General features: G+C 50.5%; 1 protein-coding gene across 1 annotated transcript in view; it reads left to right on the plus strand.

Annotated features, from left to right (window-relative positions):
- The first annotated feature begins 20,001 nt into the window (after nt 1-20,001).
- CACNG2 (calcium voltage-gated channel auxiliary subunit gamma 2) overlaps nt 20,002-25,079 on the plus strand; it is a 100,937-nt gene continuing 95,859 nt past the window's right edge. Inside the window, exon 1 of the mRNA XM_084254953.1 lies at nt 20,002-20,493. Within this exon, the coding sequence (XP_084111079.1) occupies nt 20,283-20,493 (211 nt within the window). The 5' untranslated portion in view covers nt 20,002-20,282. The remainder of the gene's footprint in view (nt 20,494-25,079) is intronic.

Here is a 25,079-nt window from a genome sequence, read left to right on the forward strand (position 1 = left end):
AGGTGCAAAGGCCCTGGGGCAGGCATGTATCTGGTGTTCTGAGGGACAGGAGACCGGCCAGGGTGCTGAGGACAGTAGGCAGAGGAGGGCTGTGGGATGGCAGGCCAAGTCAGGGAGGGCCCTGGAGGCCACTTTAAACCACTGACTTTTACGCAGAGTGAAACAGGGAGTCACCACCAGCCTCAGGCAGAGAGCTGCCATGGGCTGACTGATGTCTTAAGAGATCTTTCCAGTTGCTGCACTGGGAATGGATGGGGGTGAAGCCAGGATAGTAGCCTGGAGACCAATTAGGAAGCTAATGGGATAATCCATGTAGGAGAGGATGGTGGTTCGAAGCAGATGAAAGTGGATAGAAATGATCGATTCTGAATATAGGATTTCCGAATGGATCAGACGTGCGTGGGGTGGGAGAGAGAGGAGCTCACAAAGCCTCCGGGGCTCTGGGACTGTGCACCAGAAGGACAGAGTGGCCAGAAATCCAGGTGGAGGAGGAAGCTGCAGGAGCAGGGGGTCGGGCTGGAGGACACCAAAGGTCCAGAGGTCTGGAGTCGGAGGTCCCCGGGCCCACGCAGAGACGAGGGGGTCGCTGGAGGTGAGCGCAGAGCACAGCAGAGGCGGATGCCGGGGCGGGGTTGGTGTTCTAGGGTCACATGGGTTACCCGCCAGCATCCAGCATCGGGCATGGGAGTGGGGAGGCAACTTCACAGAGAGGCGGGTCCACGCCATAGGTTGGGGTGCGTATTTCTCATGCTGCTCAAAATTCCGTCTCGGAAGAATCAAGGATCTCTGTTTGCCTTGATGTGAACCAGGAGAAGCAGAGACACGGAAGGAGAGACTGGCGTGGGCCGCAAGCGTCTCCTGCTTCCCCAGCCAAGTCCCTCGGCCTCAACTTCCTCAGCCTCAAAGTGGGCGGCAGCCCTTCCAGCCCCCTGCCCCCCGCCAAGTGCTGGGAACAGCTGCCATGACCACATGTCGCTGTCACTTTTATGATTAGCCTGTATTCCCACCTCAGCGCTTGGCACGGTGTTGTGCTCAGAACGACTGTCACTCTTCACAACAATGCTGAGGGTGACGAAGAGCCGTGGCACCACCTTCCGCACAGAGGCCCTCCCGCCTGTCCTCAGAATGCGGGACCAGCCCCCAGCCCCCAGCCAGGGCCCCTGGGGTGCAGCACAGGCAGCAGCCTGGCTTCCCCAGACACCACCCACCCGCCGGCTGACGGAGCCGCTGCCCCACCGTAACACGGACCATTAGTGCCAGCTGTGGCGAGTGCCATCTGACGCGACACGAGCATCTGGCAGGGAGGAACTGAACCAAGACCTGCCAGCTCCGGCTGTGTGAGGACCAGCAACAGCCTGAGGCCTGGGAGGACTGGGCACAGCCACACATGCCCCCCAATCCTGATGCCAACCAGAGTCCGTGGGGAAAACAGTCAGGACAGAGATCAGGGTCATTTGTTGAACACCCACCTGTGCCAGGCCCGGTTCTGAGTGCTGCTGTTGCTCATAATTCATTGAGACAGAAAATAGGGGGGTCCCCATCGGGCAAAGCAAAGGACCCCTGACAGCGTGCTTAGGGTCCAGACAGGATTATGTTCTTGCCAACAATGGAAACCAACAGTGGCTGCCTGGAGCAAATGAAATGGGCGGGTGGGTGGCTGGGAGGGCAGATTCAGTGGAGGGGTGCTGGCTAATCTGCTAACTGGTAGGGGAGCTGCAGAACTCGGTTCTAGAAAGGGGAGAACCACAGCAGCTTCACGTCTGGGAAGCGGAGAGACTCACAGGCTCAGGAGGTGGCGCTGGCGGGGGTCCCTGAGCATGGTGATGGTTTCTGCTCTGGGGGAGGTGCTGGGGGCTCTTTGTCACTGTGTCTTTCTGTCCTAGACCCGAGGTCCAGGACGGAGGGCCCAACACGTTGGCTTTGGGTCATGTGTTTAAGGGACAGCAGGGCTCCCAGCTTAACAGCACCCCCCAAATTTTAATCAACAGATTAAACTACCCAAAAGAAATCAGGCGGTCGTGACCGGAGAGTGGGGATGGTTCTGGGCAGCCCCGAACAACACGTCTGTCACTTCTGGGCTGTGAAGACAGGTGGACCTGGGTTCAAAGCTGGGTTCTCCCTGTGCCACCCTGTGCACGTCATCCTGTGTCTCCTCACCTGTGCAATGGCAGTAACTAAACCCACCGTGGGGATGTGCAAGCATCTGCAGACAATGTTCACAGGGTGTCTGACCTTGCCCAGCATAGTCTGGGTGCTCCATAAGCAGGGCTGTGTGCAGCGGGGTGCTGGGATGTCCTGGGGCTTTTCACTCCCAATGGGCCCCAAAGGTTCACTGTGGTCAGCAAAGTCACTCCAAGGCCATCTCAAAGAAGGTCTGATCCTTGGAGTCCTAGGACTTCCCAGAGCCCCAGAGCCAAGACACACCTCCTGGTAGCTCAGCGCTTACCAGTGAGAGTCTCAAGAGAAGCTGTGAGGTCAGCAGCGTCCGAGTTCGGTCCTGCCCCGGGACCCTTAGGAGCGGCCTAAGCCAGCTCGGCTGTCTCCCCTTCCCAGCGAGCAAGTCCCTCCGGCCATTCTGAACTGCTGGGCCTGCTCTGCAGCTGTGGTGCCGGGTTGCCGATCCAGGGCGCATGCAGGGAGGCACGGAGTGATGGCAGGGCAGAGCAGAGGGTGCCACTGCCCAGTGTGGCAGGGTCCTGCGGGTTTTCCGTGACTTGGGCAGATGTCAGAGCAGGCAGCGAAGGCTTGTCAGCGAACGTCCTGGCCCACTCCCAGGACCAGGGGCGCTGGGGTCAAAGCTGTGAAGTGGACCCCCACTTGTCCTGAGAGGAAGAAGAGGAGGGAATCTGGGCCTGAGCTGCATGGACTAGCACCTCCTCCCTGGAGAGCTGCACTTGGCACTTCCTCCCACGGGAGCCAACAGTCACTGTGTTGGGCAGAAATGCAGCAAACCGTGGGGACAGTGTGCGGCAAACTCACCCTCCTGCTCAGAGGTCTGAGCACCCTGGAGTGCAGCCCACTCTCTGGAGACAGTCACCCAGGATGCCACTTTCTCCCAAGTCCAGAGGACACACACCACAAACATATGTGCATGTGCCCACACACAGACATGTATGTGGGCACATGCACACATGCTCAAGCGCATGGACACACATGCCCGCTGAGTCTACACATGAACACATGTGCACACACATGCACACTGCACCTGCCTGTGTGTGAACACATGGACACACCCACACACATGAACGTGTGTGTGGCCACAGGGTACACCGTGCTCTAGCATGCAAACATACATGTGTGTACCCCACATGCGTGCACATGGGCACACATGACTGTGTATGCATTACATGCTTGTGTGTGTGGACACACATTCACACTACATCTGCACATGAACACCTGTGCACACGCATGCACACTGCACTCACACTCACGTACTCGGTGCACACACACACACACACATACACATGCACACACGCAATCCCATCGCTTCAAATTTCACAAGATTGACATTTTAAAATGAACGGGATCGAGTCTTCATAACCAAAATGAAATTGTTCTTTTTAATAACAAAAAATGATTAGAAAGTTATGGCAGCAGCCTGGGGTGTCCTGAAGGAAGCCAGCTACCCAGCGAGGAAGGCGAAGCTCAGCATTTCCCAGAGCCCCAAGAGCACGGCGGGAGCAGGCATCAGCATATCCACAGAACAGCGCCCTTTCCTGTTTACCTCGCGGTCTGAGGCGCCGCACTTGGGCCAGAGTCCCCTGTTACTGCTATTGCCATCCCCCCGGGACAGAGGACGCCGCTATTAATTTGGGAAACTGGTGTGTGAACCAAAAATTTGGTGAGGTGGAGTCTTTCTTGGTGCAGCCAGCTTGCTTTCCTACCAGAGTGTGTCTGCAGACCAGGCCAGGCCCCGGAAGACCCTGGAGAAGTGTCTGCAAACATTCAAGCTACAAAAACACTCTCCTTTTCTACACTCCAGTGCCTTGTCTCCCCTGGTCTGCGCTTGCGGTTCCAAATCCAGGCGGAGTGTGAGAGGAGCTGGGGATTGGAGACAGGAGGACCAGTTCCACGGGCTGTGGCACCCGGGACACATCACTGCCCCTGTCTGCTCTCCTGGCCTGCGCGGTGCTCGCAGAGCCCAGCTCCCTGAGCCCGTAGGCCGGGCAGACCAGAGACTGTGTGGAAAAGCCCCCCGGTGCTATAACCCACTAGATACATAGGTTATTACCTTTAGAAATATGCTCATGACCCCAGCCTCTTACCTCCCAGCCCCCCAAAATCAGACCTGCTGCTGTAGAAATGAACTTACCTGTTCATTCAAGACCAGCGAAGGCAGCTGAGAGATTGAATGCCCAGCTTCTAAAAAGACAGCAAATTCCCTCCTCTCTGCCCTCATAAAAGAAGCTTCCAGGTGTTTGTATTGTGTGAACCCCTGTTTTGCTCCTACCAGCCTTTTACGCTCCCTTTTGGGGAGCCCTGCGGTAATGCTCCCAGCCCCACCTCACGGATGAGGCACTGCTCCATCCCTCACGGATGATGGGCAGGGATCTGTCTGCCCTGAGGCTGGGCACCGCTTGCCTCCCCTGTCGGCCCCACGTGCTAAGGGGCAGGCGCGGGGCTCCAGGTTCGCACCACTTCTCTGAGGGGACTCTGCGTGGAGATCCTCCTGCCCGTGAGTTGAAGCTTGACTCGTCCCCTCTGCTCCCAGCCCTGAGTCCGCATCAGCGCAGCGAGCAGTGGCTCTGGCTCGGCAGGAGCCTCCATCTTCTGAGGGCGCAGGGGAGGGCAAGGAGGCAGGCCCCGGGCTGAGGTAGAGTCATGGGGCCACTCTCCCAGGGGGCTGCTCTCCCCTCTGCGCCGGGGCCCCGGGGGCTCGTTCTCCTCTGGAGGGCCAGGGTCAGCCTCCCTGAAGCCCAGCAGATGTTTGTGATGTAGAAACTGGAAAGTGCTAGAGGTGTGTGTGGAGGCGGCGGTTGTGCACCGTGTGAGCTGTGGCTGCCACACCCACGCAGGGGTGCACTTGCACACACGGCGCTGTGCCCTGTGAGTCATGAGAAGGTCCCCACCTCCCCCACCCTGAGTGCAGCAGGACACGGGGCCAGTGCGGGCAAGATGAGCTGACTGTGCTCCTCTGGGCCCAGGGGCACTGCAGGGCTTTGGGGGGCACTTGGATCCCCAGTGCTCGGGTTGTCATGAAAGGAGAGGATGACCACTGCGGTCACCACTGCTCTGCTCATGCCTCCCATGCTTGTCTCTCTGCAGCCAGCCCCGTGATGGCGCCCCGAGGACTAGCCCATCATCTATCCATTTGGCAGATGAGCAAACTGAGCCTGGTAAGTGACATGCTTTGCCAAAGTCACACAGCTGGGTGTGGGGATCCGGGTTGGCCAGCAGGGGGAGCCCTCCCAACCTCCAGTTGGTGGGGAGGAGCCGGCAGCAGGCCACCCCGGGGAGCACCCCAACACACGTCCTCTCTATGCTTTCCACATATGTGTGGGTGGTAGCGTGCGACTCCAGAGAGGGACATGAGTTTTCAATCACGTACTCTGCTTCCCCTGGGATGAACCAAAGTCCAGAAATGGGGTTCTGGCTGCCAGCAAACAGGGTGCTGGTGGGGTGAACAGAAATTGCCCACTTGGGAGAATAACAGGTCAGGCGCCCCAACCTAGAGTTCTCTGCTCCAGGAGGCCACACCGGCACCCACACCCCTCTCTCCTCAGTGAGCCTCAAGGCTCTGGCAAGGGCAGGGCAGAAGCTTGTTGAGTGTTCTGTAAAGCAGTTTCTCAAACTTGATTTGTTACAGAACCCTCATATTGCCATTTTAATTTCGACACCCTAGTTAACATGTAGTGGGACAAATGTTCCATAGAATTTCCTGTGAGCAAGTGAACTGTGGGGATGGCCAGAGTGAGCACGTGGTTCCGTCATATGGGCTGGCACATAGTAGGAGCTTGATGAATGTGGGATAGACCAATGGTCACAGGAAGTCAGCGACCCCCTGCTGGTCAGTCCAGGCTCTATGAGAGGCTCTGCCACCCCCCATCCAATCCAAACCTTTCCCACTGTAGGCACTTACCAGCCTTCCTCTGTGCCAGCCACTTTCTTACACGCTTTATGTAGATTTTCTTTTCACATTCACATACCAACCCTAGCATGTGGTCACACTGAAAAAAGGAGCTGGTGTTTTAATCCATATCTGACTAATTCCAGTATTGTCTTTCTGACCCACTTAGATTTACTGATTCTCAAAACTCCACTCTCATACATTCACTCCTTTGACTTAAATATTTGCTGTTAAAGAGAAATGTTGGAGGACTGTATTATACTATCTTATCAGACATTTACACTCTAGTGTGACGGCATCTGAGATGCACATATACTAACAGAACCCAGTAACCATAGCATGCACACATTGATTGTAGCATAATCTATAATGATGAAAGTAACAGCATGCTCAATGCCAACCACTTCACTGCAAGCACAAATAGCCTAGATTTGAGGTTCATTAAACTTTCTGCTTTTGGAAGAGTCCTTACCATTTGAAGCCATCATGACTTTTCACATACGGTTCCCTCCACCATTTCTGTCTCAACTTCCTCTTCCCCTTCAACACAGCTCAAAATTGCCCAGATAGATGAGCAGTCCATCTTGATGTGCCCAGCAGCTTGCTCAGGCCTGGCACACAGAACTACTACTCACCAGCATACTGAAGCAATGATGAACATGTAGGTCTCTTTGTAGAACTATGTATTTCTTCTGATCTTTGTACCTAACACTTAAAACCAAAAGAGAAAGTCTAAAATCTACATTGTATGTATCATTTGCGTGAACTTTCACAAATCTTTGGCCAGTCTGCCCATCCGGGCGCCTACCATGACTTTGCTCCCTGCAGCCTTATTGAAGCTGTGAGCCATGTGTAGTAATAGTCAAGAAATCACAAGTCAGCAACCAAAAAACTCAAGATAACTCCACCTCCTTAATAGTGTTTATCAAACACCATCAAGGAGCACACAACCCTCAGCATATTTCTTAAAATGCACCTTTCTCTCCCACCTGCCTCCCTGGTATCCCTGCTAGTCCTTCAACATGTCTTCTTCTGACACCCTGGAAAACCCTTCCTAGCCCCTCACTGGAAGTCTTCTTGTCCCTTACCTTCTTTTCCCTTCCTCTTGGCTCTGTACTCCAGAGCTTACCAAAATAAAACTACTAAGAATCAGCAAAATCTCGTGCGCTAACAGCAAGAAAGGAAAGCCATGAATATTGACTCATCTTCATCAGTAAATGTGTCCTTTTTAATGGCTTCCTCTTACCTAAAGACTAACTGTTACTTACTGGCCTCTCCTTTTAGTCCACTCAATGTTCTGTCCTCATCCTCTTTTCTCCCAACTAGCCACTTCAGGGGTAATTCTACCATAAAATAAATGAAACAACTGCCTGTGCCCCAGACCTCACCCATCCCTAACGGACACTCTCCAGGTTCAATTCAAAATGGCAGAAGGGCCTACTGGCCTGCACATGCGGCTTCCCACTTTACCCAAATCAGTGCAGTTTGCGTGAAGGCTACACTACAAATATGTGTGTCTTGCTAGCTGCTTTTTCAAAGGAGACATTGTGCTTGGTGACATTTTGTCTACAGAAGCCATTGAACTTGACATTGTCAGCTACTTACTTAGAACAAACACAAACTAGCAGGGACAGTGTGAAATATTAAGCACACACAACAGGAGTTTGATGCAAACAGTTACCAGCACCTGCGCCCTTAAAAATCGGCTTGGCTGACATTTGCAATGTTTGACCACAGGTACATTTAGCTCATCAGATGTCCGCCGTGTCTGCTGCCCCATCTGTCCCACATAGTTCTCCGTCTACACTGACTCTTAGAACTCACTGGCCACTTGCTTCTGGGTTTCCAGTTGATTTGGCATTTTATAAGCAGCATAGATCAGTGAGGAAAGGGAATTATCCCCTGCTTAGCGACTAATAATAAGATAATGACATTATAACCACACCCCCCCCCAAAAAAAAGGAGTGTAGGAGCTGGAGAAAATGTAGCAACAGCAGAAAAATTGAATTAAGTTATGCAAAAAAAATCAAAAGAGGGTGACTTTGTGAGGAGGCAAAGAGCAGTTAATTTGGCTTCGGAATTAAATTATTCCTCGGTTATAGATGAATTTAGCATGGCAAAATGCAGGGAAATGTATTTAAATGATCATTGAGCCAATAAATCCAATACATTGTTACAATCTTACCTAGCTCTCTGAGTTGCTTTTTTTGAGCCTACAAATACCTTCCCTGGGTGTGCAGAGAGCTCTGGCCCCAGGGCTTGGCTTGCTCCGCCCTCTATGACCACCGCCCCACCTTCCTGTCTCGGGTTCAGTCCTCTTACTTGCCAGTGCCTCTGCCGGACCATCTCCCCGGGATCTCCGTGCGGCCTCCCATCCACACTGAGGCCCATCTCCCAGAACTCCCAGGACTTCTCTGGGTTTCCTTGCTGAAGGGGGACCCCAGCCCTGCAGCCCCACCTCTCCCATCACCAGTCTTCTTTCTCTCTCTCCCATAATCCTACTTTATATCTTTCATAGCCCTTCCTGAGAGATGAAATAATTATATATATATTCATATATGACAATGGTATTGTGTTCATTGAAAGTGTAAATTGTACATGAATACAAGCTATGGTCTACGTGAATGCATATCAGGACACACACACACACACACACATATATAACCTATATATAGCTCTTCATTCACATGGCCATTGGCATGAGCAGTAGGTGTAAAAAGTGGAGAAGTCGGACACAGTGTTAAGAGCAGGACTGTTGCACACAGCACTGCTTCTTACTAGCTGTGATCCTGGGAAAGTTACTGAATCTTGGAGCCTCCTTTTTCTCATCTGGATGATAACATTCACACCATAGGGCTTATTATGGACTGAATTGTACCCCCTGTTTACACATTGAAGCACTAACCCCAAATGTAATAGTATTTAAGTGGGGCCTTTGGAAGGGGACCTCATGATGGAATCACTACTCATAAAAAGAGATCAGAGAGTTTGCTCGCTGCAAGGCAGGATGGCCCTCACCAGCATCCAAATCTGCCGCCACCTTGATCTTGAACTTTTCAGCCTCCAGAACTGTGAGAAATAAATGTCTATTGTCTCAGTCTATGGTATTTTGTTAGAGCAGCCTGAGCTAAGACAGAGCCATTTTGAGGATTTGATGAATTAATGGATGTAAGGCAATTAGAACAATGCCTGAAACATAGTAAGCTCTGTATGCATTTTAAAAACTTTTTTATTATGGAATATATCAAATATAGACAAAAGTGGAGAGAATAGTATAATAAGTTCCTATTGAACCATTGCTGAGCTTCCATAATTATCAATTCATGGCCAATCTTGTTTTATCTATACTTCTAGCCATGTCTTCCTATTCTAACTTGTTGAGAAACACATGCCAGACTTCATATAATAGTATGTGTAACGATTTCAGCATGTATCACTAAAAGACAGACTCTTTATTTTAAACATAACCACAATATCATTAGCACACCAAAAAATAATTAACACAATATCATCATCAGACCTTAAAAATCAAACTTCTGTCTGCCTTGGCCACCACTATAACCCCAGACCTAGAATAAATTCTACATATATATAGTAGGTGTTCAATAAAGAAGCATTGAAAAAATAAATGCTTATCTCATTGCTTCCAGGGTCTAAAATAGGATAACCCCCCAAGGTTCTCCAAAGTTCAAATCTTTCTCTGTTTAACTAGATTTGTCTGCTTGGCACACATTTTTGTGTTAACTAAGTTTGGTTTGAATATTGCTATTTGCTATTTTTTATCGTTCTGGAAGTGGAAGGATAGGACACTTTGAGGACAACTATCAACAAATATTCCCTACTCCCCTGCTGAATGGTTGACCCCATATTAGGTACTGGGACCCAGCAGTGACCAAGACACAATTGAATAAAATAATCTCAAAGTCAGGGCCCTCCCTGGTAGTCTAGGGATTAAGTCTCAGCACTATCACCACTAGGGCCTGAGTTTGATCAGCCAGGGAGCTGACCCACATGGCACAGCAGACCTCTCCTGTCAGCCCATTGCTCCCCTCAGCAGTGTATTTCAGTAGATCTGCCTGATCTGTTCCCCACTCTGTCTCTGGGGAATCCTTTCACCCACCGCATCTCTGGCCTACACCCCAGTTCTTTTACACAAAAATTAAAAAAATAAATAATAAAAAAAGAAAGAAATTTCTTAAAAATAATAATAATCTTAAAGTCCATGTGGGACAGTGAAGGCCCAGCAATAACAGAACCTATGAAAGGGGAAGTTCGACTTATTAGAGACCAGAACACAGCAAGGCCCCTGTAATCAATCCAAGGGGTGCTGGTTGGAAGCTCTACAGAGTGAGAGGAACAGAACAAAGGTCAGAGCCATATCAAAGTAGTCATGAGAATCCAACACGTGACAGAGGTAGTATTTCAATTCAGTTAAGGAGAAGTTATTTAATGATATTGACAAAGCCTGCTATTTTTATAAGCAAGTTGAAACCTCAATTTATCTCATACAAATAAATAATGGATTAAAGAGTCAACAACCAAAAATTAATAATAATAATAATAATGATAAATATCTTGGAAGAAAATGTAGATAATGACAAGGGTAGCCTTGGGCATCAAACAATAAGAAAGTCATATTTAAAAAGAACGACATTTTACTATACAAAATTGCTTTTGTGGCGACAGATATCATTCACAAAGTCAATATAAAAAAAAGAAATTAGAATATATAAAACAATTTTCAACATAGATCCCAAATAAAAGGTCAATCTCTAATATGCAAAGAGCCCTTATTACCTGCTGAGAAATAAATGAGGACAGAGGATTAGATGAAACCAAGGCAAAGCACGGAGCAAATCCAAAGGGTCTACAAACATACAGAAAACTCCAGAAGTTCACTAGTGTTGCAGGAAATTCAGATTATAGTTACTTAGACTTTGTTTCCATCAGGCTGGCAAAAATTAAAAATTATACTAACACGGTGGGGAAAGAATAGACTCATGAACTATCGGGGGAAGTGAGATGTGTTTCAGTTTTTCTGGAAAGTCATCTAGAAACAAGCACTGAAATAAAAAACAATATACCCTTTAATTTGCCCTTTTGTTGGGCAATCCCACTCCTGGGGGGTCCACTCCACTGACGCAGAAGGCCCTGTGGTGGGGGGACACTGACCACAGCACTGTGCATGGTGGGGAGCCGGGAGCCCGGGGAGGTCCCGGCAGAAAAAATGATGACCCTTCCTCACCATGAAATATTATACCACCAAGAATGAATGCAGGCTTCTGTGGCTGACGCGGACAGAGTCCCACGAACATTGCTGCTTGAATGATAAAGCGAGATGTAGAAAAGATACCTGGACTGACCCTGTTTTGTGAAACGAGGGCCAACCCCACAAATGAGTGTACCTGTAAGTAGGCCCAGGGATGCGTGTAGCAGCTACTATCGCCTGCCTGTACATTTGTTTGTGATTATATGAACATCTGGAATTATAGGGTTGTTAGCATGGGGGGAGAAGGGGAAGGGAGAGTAATGTTGGGGGGCAGTAGGGAGACATGCAAAAGAGAAAAAGGGGCTGGGTGTGTGCTGCTGTCCGCTTATGGCCCTGTGGGTGGTCTCCATGCACGACAGAGCGAGACCAGAAGTGCGAGCGGGTGGAGGGCAGGGGTGAGCCTGGAAGGGAGGCAGCGGGTCTTACAAACTGCCTGAGACCCCAGGAGTGATTCCAAGCAGGAGGCGCTCCCACCTCGCCCCTTGTGGAGTCCCTCTTTGTGCCCCACCATGCTAGGCGCTTGAGAGAAACTCATCTCGGCTACAAGAGTGGAAACTAGATTTTTGGTGGCAAGTGTAATGTGGCACACACAGATGTTGGTTTATGATGCTGTGCCCTTGAAACCTAGAGAACCACACAAGCCAATGCTTCGTCATTTAAAGAAATTGTTTAAAGAAAGAAGTGGATCCACGCTCTACTGAGAGTCATCGAGACAGGGCTGGAAGCACCTTCCCCTGGTTCCCGGGGCTCTGACTCCTGGCCCCCTGTCTTCCCACTGCCCGCTCAGTTGGGCCTCCATGGAGGCATATTATCTGCTGAGAGACTCAGTGGGTGCTTGTGGCTGAGGGCTGGGGATGCAGAGGGGGCAGCTGACAGGAGAGGCTCCCCTTCTCTGGGGACCTGTTTACCTCCCAGCTGGGACATTGAGGCAAGCGGAGTTTTCTGCATAGCATGGATCTGCCCGTTGCTAGCTGTTTGCCCAGTACGCTCACCTCCCGAAGCCTCAGTTTCCCCACCGCTTCTGCAGCACTAAAGGAGAGAGAGCCTGGCACAGGCAGACAGACCCACAAACACGCACCCCCACACTGTGAGCACTTCAGGCTGGAATCTTGGCTCTATCACTGATTAGCTGTGTTACCTCGTCCACAGTGCTTAGCCTCTCTGTGCTTTGGGCTTCCCATCTGTAACGTGAGGGCCACGGCAAAACCCCTCAAGGGCTTGTTGTGAGGACTACCAAGATGGCCCCACGCGCAGTCCTCAGCAAATGCCGAGGGAACAGCCAGGACACAGAATCCCGGGTCAGCAAAGAAAACACAGATTCTCACTCTTGCCCTCGTCACTCCGGCACCCTCCCCCACCCCTGAATCAAGGGGCATGCAGTGAGCTCAAGGTCCGCACCAGACTCTGCCAGATGCAAGGCCGCGGTGCTGGGCCCGAGGGACATGGAAGCAGCTCTGAGAACTTGGATGACAAGAACAGCATTGAGAGCAAAGCAGGTGAGGCCCGAGAGGGAGCCCCCGGGGCCCTCTGAGAACAGCAGGACTGACTCCCAAGCAGGCCCGGGACTGGGTGGGTGCTAATGCAGGGTGACTACGAGACCCCACAGGTACCCAAGGGCACTGGGCGTCAGAGGAGTGGCGCCCCTGAGAAATTCATGAGGAGGCAGTGGACAAGGTCGGGTTCACCCTCCAGCATTCTCCTCGTCAGGCTTGGCCTGAGCAGGACCAGGCCCTGTGCCAGGCGGGCAGGCTCTGGCTGCCCTCCCTTCCCAGCACAGAGCGGCCTTAGCTGTGAGGGGCCTGGTCAGCCGCGTTCCTAGGGTTGGTGGGACACATAAGAGCAATTCATTGGTAAAGAAAAAGAGACCCCCATGCACCCCCAAAATGACAACCATCCCATGAAGCCACCACTGAGTTCAGAGGAGAAATAGAGGCAGAGCGGTCAGGACCATCCCACACTCACAGCATTAACTCTGTAGTGTCTACAAACGCACCTTGCCCTTCCCCTGATTGCAATTAAACCAGCAGCTGTGTGATCAAGGACTTAGTGTGGGCTCCCTGGGCATGTGTGATCCTGGAGGCAGAGACTACCCTCGTCTTGTTCAAGGATGTGCCTTGAGCACATAGTAGGTACTCGATAAACTTTTTGAGTGAATGTTTCACATCCCCTATCTTTGAACCCACTATTGCCTCTGCCTAGAAAACCCTTCCCTGACCCTCTCTGCTCTTTGTCGTCCACTCATCCTTCAACACCTAGCTCAGCTGGCCCCAACCCGGAAGCCCCAGCTAAATACCCAGGTGGGCTCACCTGCCCTCTCCCTGGTGCACCGCCCCCCTCCGCCCTGCACCCAGTTATTTGGAGCTCCACTTTTGAGTCTCTGCATTGTGATGGCTTCTGGGCAGGAACCACATCTTCTCATTTTTGTGTTTGATTCAGAGCACATAACAAACACCCTGTTGTGGGGCAGCACAGGGAAGTCGAGCCAGGGTTTCCCTGCCCATGTCTGGCTCTGAACTGTCTGAGCCCTGTTCACCCACCCCACCCCTCCGTGCTCTCAGAGCATCCCAGGGGTCTCTCACCTTTCCCATCCTCTCCCCCTACCTGCCAAGGGTCAGGGGCCCCTAGAGGCCTGCTCCTGCTCCTGTCCAAATGCTTCTATCCACCTCTCTGTGTTTAATCGCCACAATCATCACCTCACTCACTCCGAAAGCATTCACCAAGCACCTACAAGAATCCAGGTGCTTTCTCGGCATTGGGGATACTGCACTGAGCAAGACAGATGTAGTCTGACATCCTGGAGGAGGCAGGTAGGTGGGAAGAGATTTCAGGTAATAAATAAGAGAGTGTCAAGTTGCAACGAGGGCTGTAATGGAAGAAAACAGGCCAATGTCATAGAGAGTGACGTTTTAAATGGTGTCGTCAGCCATGCCTTGTTGGCGGGTGATATTTCACCAAGACCTGAATGATGAGCTTAGGATCCAGAGTTCAAGGAGACTAGCATTTCAAAGCAAGTGCAGGGGACTTGCGGTGTGAACTAACTAGGTACCTATCTCTGTTTACAAATAAGGAGGCTGAGGCTCAGTGGGGTTCAATCACAGAATGCGCTGGCAGCCGAGCTGGGATTCAAACTCAAGTCCATCGGGCTCCATGCCCTCTTCTCGTCCCACTTCCTTGCTTGTTTGGGCAAGACCCAAAGGATAGTGATACCAGTGGGTCGCCCCTGGCTGCAGGTCTCCCCGTTCGGCCCCTACCTTCCCATCTGTCACATCAGTCACATCAACTCCTTGAACAACTCCTCCTGCTGCCAACCTCTCCGCTTTCTCATGGGCTGTTCCTCGCCTTGAGAAGCTCTCTTCTCTTCCTTAACTTATTGCGATCTTCCCACCTGGACTTTGAGGGTGAGCTTGTCCCCGCAACAAAGCCACTTGAGACTTTCCAACATAGAAACATTTGCTTCCTGCCCTGGACTTCCACAGCGAGTGTCTTCATTCTGTTCACGCATTCGTTTTTCCATCAAATATGTATTGTGAGCCTACTATGGGCTGGGATTAAATAGCAATTTCAAAACCTGGAGAAAAGTGTCATAAAAGAAGTGTGGAGACCGTAGAAGCACACAGTGGGGAATGCCAGACACCCCCGGGTCTTCCCCAGGCTGGAGTGCACGTCCTGGATGGGCTATGTGCTTGCCTGGCTCCCTGATTTGAGTGTTTTAAACTCATCTGCCTCCCTCGAGCCTGTCACAGAGCAGGCGTGTACGTAGAAGTTTACATGAGTAACAGCATTCACTTTCAGCACCTACTATGCGCTGGGCATTGTTCAAAGTGTTTGAAACACAGGGTGAGCCAAGCAGCACAAAATCCCTGCCTCCGTGAGGCTGAGTCCCAGTGGGCTTAGAATGGAGTGATGGGTTCACATTCCCAACTAATAAGTAAACACACAGCAAAGAGAGAGGCTGGAGCAGGAGTGAAGAGGCAGGAGAATGTAGCAAAATTATGCACAAAATCAAAGCAGAGTTCCTGGTTTCCCCACCTCTCACTCCCTCAGAGGGCCCAGCTCAGTAATGGACACCAATTCTCATCAATTTCCTCCCCAGTACCCCTAAATGCCTCCACTTCCCTCCATCCCTGCTGCTGCACACTGGCCCCAGTCACCGCTGTCTCGCCTAGAACAACCCACAACCACCTGCTCTCCCTGTCTCCGGGTGTGTTTCCTGCATCCCCTGTCCCCCAACGTTGCTTCTTATGCTTTAGTTTCCTTCCCAAGGCCTCCAGGCTTACAGCCTAAAACAGCTGCCGTCAATATCTTTAGGTCAGACATTCTTAGTATGCTTTCCCTAAAACAGGCCAATCTTTTTCCACACGTGCATTTGCAGAACCTTTGCACATGCTGTTCCCTCAACCTGGAATGCTCTTCCTGTTCCCAGCTCCCCTCCACCCACCCACCCCCATCTTGACCTAGCTAAATTTTTCTTATTCCTGTGTTTCACTTTAAATGTCCTGTCCTCCCAGAAGATACCCCTTGCCCCGCGGATTGCTTTGGTCTCTCTGCTCCATGACCCCCCAGCACCCCTCCCCTAACATTCTTCAACTGTCTGGCTATTCTTTACCTGTCTGCTCCTCCCACTTGCCCTTAGGTCCTTTGAAGATGAATCATATCTGTCCTGCTCAGCACTGCCAGGAATTAGCATTGTACCCTACACACAGTAGGTGTACCCCTAAATGCTCGCCACGTCTGTGGAAGAGAAGTAAATAAATAGCCTTGGTCTGAGACACGTACTCAGGAAGCTGGTATCTTGGGTCAAAGCACAGTGGTTGTGACATGGGGTCTCAAAAGAGTTTGCTGGACTATAGTCCCAGCTCGGCCATCACTAACTGGGCAACCTTGGGCCAGATACTTAAAACATCATGCGACTCCATTTCCTCATCTGTAGCCTGGGAGTAATGATGGTACCGATCTCTTAGGATTGTTGTAGGATTCAACTCAGATCAGTGCCTGGCACACTAGCTTTTGTCATTGCTGTTGACATGTAACACTGACAACACACGGCACGGTTCCTCCCGGCCCTCCTTAACAGATACAGAGCGATTTCCAGAGGTTAAGTGACTGCCCAAGGTCAAGCAATGAGAAAAATGGCAGCCTGTGCTTCAAGGCCAGGTCTGCTGCACCCAAATCCCATGTTATTTCCACTCCATCAAAGAGGGAGCTCAAAATAGGCCTGTGGCATTTCAGCTAATTTCCTCTAAGCCCTTACCAAGTAACCAACCACGGGGGCACAAAGCTGCTCCCCTAAGAGCATCCATTCAGCAGCTGCTAAATATGTGTGCGTGGTGGATCCAAACCATCTAGCGGGGTTTGCAGCAAACCAGCTCCCCCGGATGCCTTGTTTGGCCTGCAGAAGGGACCTAAGGAGCAGAGCTAGGGAGGGGGAAGGGGCCTGGTGTGTGAGTTGAATGGAAGAAGCTGGAGATGAGTCTGGATGTAAAGGGGAGGTAGGAGGAAAAATGAAAGGAAAGTCACATTTATAGAGCGCCTACTATGTGCCAGGCACTTCACCCACTTCCCACCACCCTATAATCACTCAGCCGTTGTTTACCAAGCATCCACTATGCCACAAACCCTGCACTGGGTCCCAAAGATATAATGGTGAATAGGACACAGCTATTGACCTCAGAGGGCTCACAGGTCAGGGAGAGAGAGGGCATGGTCACAGTGAAGTGCTACAAATGAGATGACAGAACCTGGAGCAGGGTGACAGCAGTGAAAAGCAGAGACTAGTTGGGACAAATTCAGAAAGGAGGCAGGTGACCATGAGTCCATTTTACATATGCTAGAACTGAGGCTCTGGGAAGCCAGCCCTGTGGTTACCAATTAGCAAAGTCAAGCTGTGCCCCAGGCCTGTTCTGTCTCCAGAATTCTCTGTTCTTTCCAGGCTGGCAGCCTAAAACCTGCTACCTTCTTCCCCACCCCCCTTTCCTGTTCTCAATGATTATCTGGCCAGAAGAGTAATCAAATGCTGCTGAATCTGCAGCCACTGGCTAAGATGTTAGCAGCTTCTGTGGACAAACAGAAGCTTCTGAGCCTCTGTTACTGACTCCTTTTGGGCAAAAGATTCAGGGGGTGTTCTGAAAAGAACAGTTGGAATGATAAGGAGACTTTATCTTCCGTCTGAAGGAACTTCTTGGACAGGTCAAAGGCAGCCAAGGTAGAAAGAGAAAGTGAGAGCAAATTTCCCAGGTGTGCATGGATACACACCAGCCTCTCTCCACTCCCCCCAAGTGGCCCAGCCCATCTAAGAGGCTAACCTGCTTGCCCCTGATTTTTTTCCCTAGGACAGGAGCCAAGAATACCACCCACCTGGGTCAGGGTCTGAACTTGCCAGCTTTCCTGCTGAGCAGAGTCTGCAGATCAGCCCCTCCCTGACCCTCAGCCCCATCCTCATAGGATAAGACACCAAAGTGTCTTGTCAATCCTTAGTCTGCAAGTGCAGGTTATACCCTAAAGATACCTGAGCAGGAGCTGCTGGGATTTTGGTTCTGTTCTCCAGATACCAGGACCCTCTCCCAAGTGCCTTCCCTTCTGAGAAAACAGCAGAGAGTGACAGAAGGAAACTTGATGCAGGGTGAAGAAACAGGTAGTTTTTCTGCATTAAAAATAATGCACTGACTATACCTACAGATCCACTATGAGCTAAGGGAAAGAAGTTAGACAACATCAAGGAAAATCTGTTTTAATTCAGTCATCTTTTATATACTCTTTAATAGACACCAGATCACTACTGGGCAATTGTCAAGCAAATTATCTCCGAACAAAAATGGAGGGAGAGAGGAAAAAGTATGGAATAACTGAGTTGTGAAAATGAAACATCTCTAACCCCCAAAGGACCCGTCAGAAACACACCTCTCTCTAGGCTCCTCCCCCACCCCAAATTAAAAACTGTGCACCCACATCCTGTCTCGTGTGCTCTCACTGGCTTAACTATAAACTGCTCAAAGAAAATGTAATCAGTAGCAGCAGGAATGTGATGGGCTTCTTCTTCCAAGGGTGGCATTAAGGAAAAGTTGCACATATAGAAACAAGAGGTGACGCTGTAATTAACTCAGGATAACGATTCTGCTGAGGAAGGAGGAAAGGTTATGATGTGCTTCCATGTTCATAACAAGGAGATTTTTATGTCTTCCAATGCAGTTTATGAATGACGTGAAAAACTTCTCTAAATTCACATTTCACCCTCTCCCCCTGCAAATGTGTTTATCCTCGAGATGGAAATCATGCCCCATCCCCAGCCACTAGTCACCCTTTCGCACCCTTTTCCATGAATAATCCTTCCAAAATGTCTGCTTGTAGACGCAAGATTCAGAATTTCACGGAAAACTACAGAGACACACAGAGCACTGCACACCCCCTGTTAGCCAGAGACAGACAAAGAGACAAGAGAGGAACCACCAAAAGGAGATGCAGCTAACGTGCCAATAAAATAAAACCACCCCCTTCCCAGGAAAAAAAAAAAAAAAAAACACCAAAAACCAGCAAAGTGAAAACAATCATTTAAAAAACACATAGACGCAGTGTTTGTAATTACCTATCCAGGTTATATTTTCACCGCTTCCAGGCAGAGAAACGGCTGGTTGAAGTTTTGTGCCAGTCTGATTGTGATGGGAGGGTTGTATTTGAAGCTCTGGGCACGTAGAGATGGAATGAGAAGGAGGCTGAGCTGGAAGAAACACCAAGGGGGGAGGGAAGCGCAGAGAGTGAGAGAGGGAACGAGCTCTCTCCAGCTACGCCTTCCTCTAAGCTCCGGGAGCCCAGGAGAGCGCTCATTTGAGCACTGGGGTAAAAAAGAGGAAAGGCAAGCCCGGCTCTGCCCCCGGCCTTGCTGCCCGCCCAGGGAGGGAGGACTCTGGCCGAGCCCCCCCCTGGCTGGCGGGCGCCCCAGCCGCGGAGCGCGGGCGCGGCGGGGAGCTGTCCAGTTCAGCACCACCCGGGAATGCAGTAGGTGGGAGCGCCCGGCGGGCCGCGCCGGCACCAGTGGGGGGGCGGGCGGGCGGCCCATCCTGCAGCAAGACGCCGGCTCCCTTGTTTCCAGGAGCTTTGCAGATAGGGGGAGGGAAGCCCGCCTCGCTCGATTCAACGGGAGAAACCCCCTCCCTCCCCCACTTCGCCAACACTCCCCCCGCCACCAACAACAATAACCGCCGCTGCTCGTCCTGCCGCCGGCGCCTGCCCGCCCCGCTGCTGCTGCCGCCGCTGCTGCTGCTGCTGCTGCTGCTGCTGCTGCTGCTGCTGCTGCTGCCGGGGCAGAGCCATGGAAGGCGAGACCCCCGCGCCTGCTCAGCTGAGATCAAGGGCTTACAAAATACTGGGAAGTCTGGTCTGAAACGGAAGCACCCGAGACCCCCCAAGGAAGACAACTGGCGAAGCAAAGGATTTTTTTCATGGCGCAGGCCGCAGAGCCCAGAACCAAGACGGAAGGTTGCATCTCGGCTTTTACAATCGCTAACTGTCTAGGTCCCGACCATGAGAGACTGTGTTGAGAATGCGGCTGTTGCCTGGTTCACTGTGGAAGCCATCTCCAAATTAGCTAACACATATGGAAACTGGAGACCAGAATTTTAGGAAAAGAGATTAAGGCATCTCACTTGGGGGGGGTGGGGGGTGTCTTTTTATTTTTTCCTTTTTTTAAAAAAAAAAATCACTGCAACTGGAACAGTTTCTGATCTCAAAAGGCAAGCCTCTCTCTTCCCGTGTGATCTTTATAATTTACACTCTTTACGTGAGCTTTCTTACCTCCCTTTTTTTATATCTCTCCATATTCTCTATTCACACATATATCCATTATATTAGTAGTGGAATTATTTTTATTTTTTTTTTTTTGCTTTAGTACTCGCACCTTCACACACACTCTCCCGAGAACCAGAAGTCGGTTGGGTGTTTATATAATGAAGAATTATGGGGCTGTTTGATCGAGGTGTTCAAATGCTTTTAACCACCGTTGGTGCTTTCGCTGCCTTCAGTCTGATGACCATAGCTGTGGGAACCGACTATTGGCTGTACTCCAGAGGGGTTTGCAAGACCAAAAGTGTCAGTGAGAATGAAACCAGCAAAAAGAACGAGGAAGTTATGACCCATTCTGGATTATGGAGAACCTGCTGCCTAGAAGGTATTTGATTCCCCATCTCCTCCCCCTCTCCACCCCACCCCTCCCCTCTCATCCCCTCTCCCCACCCTCTGCCAAATAAGTCCCCTCTACATGCCACCATTTTCTTACTTCACTCCTTCCACCACAGATCAAGGTTGGTTGGGTTAGTTTCAGAAGCAAGAAAATCCATAAGCCAAAACCATACTCAACTCTCCAGCCTCTACCACCCCCTTCCTTCCCCCAGCCTCTTCATTTGAATAATCTATGATATGATGAAAACAACAAGAGATTGTCCTTAAAAGTCCAGTGTGCTCTGCCAGCTTTGGAATCATTAGGATGTGCCATTTGATGTAGCATTGCCATCTATGAGGGGAACAAATAATTGCCTCTCTCAACACTGCTCCTCTTCGTAATGAGGAATTCAGAAAGGTTCTTCCTTCCCCCTCCTCCGCCCCTTACTCCCCAAAAGTCCCAGACACAACATCATCCGCAAATCTCTTTTAAAAAAAAAAAATATTCTGTTGTTTCTAAGAATCCTTATTTGGTGAATCCTAATTATTCCAGGATCTCAAGCTGAGTTCAAGAGCATTTCGTAATGTCTATGAGCCACACGTACCGTTCGAGGCGACTGGCTGCGTGTGTCTATGTGTATTTTAACATTTGCAAAGTCTATAAATACATACGTCTCTCACAGGACACAAGCCCAAGTTCTAATAAACAGCAGTTCACTTGCAGGTTAGGCTGAGAACCAATTCACTTCCACGCAGAGTGACATGTCTGTTATCCAGAAGAGAGTAGAGTCAGCATTGCAGCCAGCTGGAGATCAGACATTGTGCAGGGAGGCCGGGAGGGAGCATGAGGAGGTTGAGGGGGACAGCGGGGGAGCAGTGGGGCGGGGGTGTCAGCTGTTTGCCTTGATCTTGCAGGGTTATTGGCACATGTGTGCCCGTGTGTGTGTGCTGCGAGCCAAGGGGTCCCCCAGTATAAAGCCTGGGAGAGCAGGGTGCAGATAAAGGCATGTGCTTCCGAGACACATTAATAAGCACAGGGGAAAAAACTCCTGCAGGTCATACAACCTGCAGTTAGCAAGAGACGCGAATCCAGGGAATGCATTTGAAGGCTCTAGATGTCTGTGTGTACAAGTGATGGTCGCCCAGAAAGACATGCCTGGAGAGATGCATGTTTCTGTGCGGAGAGAAGGCTCCTGTGTTTTGCTTCTGATGTGAACCAGCACTGGAGGCTGTTTGAGGCAGCGTTCGGAAGCGGGGACTGCAGGATTGTTTTTTAAGCTCAACATGGGATGGTGATGCAGGGAGTTGAAGCCAGGAGATGGGGGGCGGGGGGAAGAGAGGGAAACAGACAGGAGAGGGAGAAACTGATGTGGCCCCAGGGTCCAACCCAAACTGAGCAAAAGCCGCTCTTTGGGAAATGGGTGATGTCTGGGAAGGAGCGCCAATCCTGGGCCCCCTCCCAACATTCTTGGTGCAAACGGTTGAGTGATGGCTGAACATGTTTTGAATAGCTAAGTGACTTCATTGAACGATGGTCTATTTGACGCATACTGCATTTGGTGCCCTTTCTCAATCCAAACCGCTGCCTGAACATAGTCTGCAGAGGAGCTCTATGCTGAATACTATATGCTCTTCCCCAGCCAGAGAATCAATAGAGGAAAATTAATAGGGACTATTTTAAACACACGCACACACCTCTCAAAAAAAAAAAAATGAAGAGCCTTTCATGCAGCTAGTCATTCACAGTAGAAAGACTTCCATTTAATTAAACATTTATGGCAGACTTTTATTCCAAAAGAGAAGCAAAGCAAAGTGAAGGAGGGTTGCTTTAGGGAAATGATCATAGTAGCAATTTGCCTTCCTTGGATTTGAGTTAGATGGTAGGCGATCAGCAGCCAAGAGATTAGAGGGAAGACGAGACATTGTTTTAGGAGAAATAGGCCCAGAAATGGGTGAGGTGGTATAATCATGCTTGCTTATCAGGTTTTATCTGTCAGTGTTCATGTTGCGATCTTTTAAACATTCTGGAATTCCCAGAAGGCAAGAGGATGAGAGGTAGCATTGGACCACTTGCATGTTTTGATTATAATTCCATCTGCTTGGTGTCCACATGCCCCACTGTGCTGCCCACCCCCCTTAACTTTCTCTTAAAGTTGCACCCGCCCCCATCATCCCTAAAAGGGTTAGAACTGGGTGATGCACACAGAAGCCAGAGGTCTGGCTCCTTTGCCCGGGTGGCGGCGCCCCCAGGCAGTGAGGGGAGAGCTGGCCCAGGCTCCTGCCGCCGGCTCCCCCTTCCACTTGTAGCCAAGGCCCAGGCAGGAAGGGTAGGAGCGGGGGGCTCCCGTTCCCCCTGGCCTTTCATTTCCAAAACCTCGGTCTATGTGGAGTTTTGCCGCTCCGGGACCCCTCCAAGGAAGTGGGCCTTGGTCACTTAGGAAGATTTTAAGCCACTTAGTGTCAAAGACTGTGCTGATTTCCAAAGATTGTAAGTGAGCTTATTCCGGAAGGTTGGCATAGAAGGCCCTTGTGGGGTGTCTGTGTGCTGGCTCTTTTGAACATTTAAAAGCAGGTTGGCCTTTAGGAAATCAAGTTGTCGGGATTCGGGGGTTTTGGGACACACTGGGCTTTCAAAAAATGATTCCCCCTAACACCTCTTGACTCTCTCGTGCCTATACCCAAGAAGTTATGAATAGACTTCAGGTCTTCTCTCCCGAAGGCTGCGGTTGCCTCCAGATGAAAAACAACCCTCCCTGCTTCTGATCTTTTTTGCTTCTCTAGTTTGAAAACTAGGACTTTCTGCCTCCTGAGATGATTTTTTTTGTTGTTCACTTCTTAACAAGAATAACACGTCTATTTCCTTGCCTCTATTGCTGCTTTTGAAATTCACTCATTTGCTGGAGACTGAGAAGGGATGTGGCCACCTGTTAGGGGCAGTAAAAAGGAAGCTTGAGGAAACCATGGTCTCCCCCACCCCCGTCCCCCCCTTGCCCTGTGTCTGAACCTGAAACCTAGGCTGGAGTCCACAGTGGCCTGGAGGGGCTGGGGGATGGTCTGCGTGTGGATTTAGGCAGGAAGAAAGCAATGAAAGTTCTTGAACTTTTCAGGAAAGCTGTATTGAGAACCTCCAAGTGGAGAGATGAATTGGTTCTTTCAGGGAAGACTTCAATAAAATCTACAACAGGACACTAGGACAGCTTGTTCCAGGCGAGCATCTCTGGCCGCGCAGCGGCTGCTGCTCCGCATATGAAGCTCTGCTGTCACCAGAAGAAATCGTTGTCTCCAGGGGCAGCAAGAATTTCACTCTTTGTGTTGATTCTCTCCTGGGGCTTCCTCCCCTCTGTCCAGGCTCCACGTCTCCCCAGGAGGATGTCCAGCCCCGCAGAGGAGGAGCCAGCAGTGCTGCCTGGCCAGCCCTGAGCAGGAGCCATCCTGGCCCCCTCGTTTCTCTCGCTCTCCCACCCCTTCGTGTGCCGAGCGAGAGGCAGAGCAGCAACTGGCCTCTCTGTCCAGAGGCTTCACTTCCCGCTGATGAATTTCCCAGCTTTCTCCAGGATGGCCTCTCCTGCTTCTCCTTCCCACGCCGTGTGCTCGCAGTGGCTCTGCCATCCATTCTACATGCTGGCTCTTTTTGGGCCAGAAGTGTCTTCATTTTTGCTGAATTATCTTTTCCAACTTCACAGATGCACGGCTGCGCTCCCCCTGTGAGGTGGCTAGTGCTCCACACTGCCTAGCCGGGGGCCTCTGGTTCTGTAGATGGAAAATCTTTTCTCTTAGGAAAGCTCTCAGGCCGTCCCACTCTTTAAGTGTAGAAGAACTGAGTGTGGGAGTTTCTGATGGACTGCCACACTGCGTGCCTACGGTTCCGTGATTCCCAAGAGAATTGGACTCTCTAGGTATTTCGCACACAGTAGGTGCATTACCGATGGGTTGATTAAAAAATTCTTAAAATTAGGGAAAGTAACGCAAAGGTCTTATAGAAAAACAACAATTAAGCAAAAGAGAGAAGAGTGCGAGGAAGTCAGGTTGATTTGTTTGTTCTTCCTGGAACTACTTTTTTAGAAGAAGAATAATGAGTCATGAATTCATTATGATAAAATAAGAGAATTCAGAAGGAGTCAGTCACTGGGGTTGCACAGTTCGTAATTGGCTAAAGAAAAATTACCAGTGCACTCAGCCTCTGCAGGGAAGGGAAAAATAACCAGTTCATGCTCTTCCCATTTCTGCTTTTAAAGTGTATCAACGTCCAATTTGCTCTTCTGTCCACCAGACTCGACACCTCTGGGGCAGAGCGCGGGAATTAGGCATCATCCTACTTAGCTTCCTACAACGCTCTCTTCTTCACCTTCCCACCCAATTCCCAGAAACTTTCCCCACGGCCTGGGCTTCTCATCAGCAGTTTCCCACAGAGCAGGGACCAACATTTCCAGCCATTGCCACCCTAGGAGGCAAACTCTGCAAATGCCACCCCTTCACAGCCCTCCCCGGCTGTTCACTCCAACTTCCCCCCGTCCCTCCCTGTAGAGCGAGCAGGGTGAGGCACCGAAGGGCCGGCTGAGGACATGTGGGCAGAGAGTGGCAGAACCAGAACTCGAG

The sequence above is a fragment of the Talpa europaea genome (assembly GCF_964194135.1).
Source record: "Talpa europaea genome assembly, chromosome: 15".
Taxonomy (NCBI): Eukaryota; Metazoa; Chordata; class Mammalia; order Eulipotyphla; family Talpidae; genus Talpa; species Talpa europaea.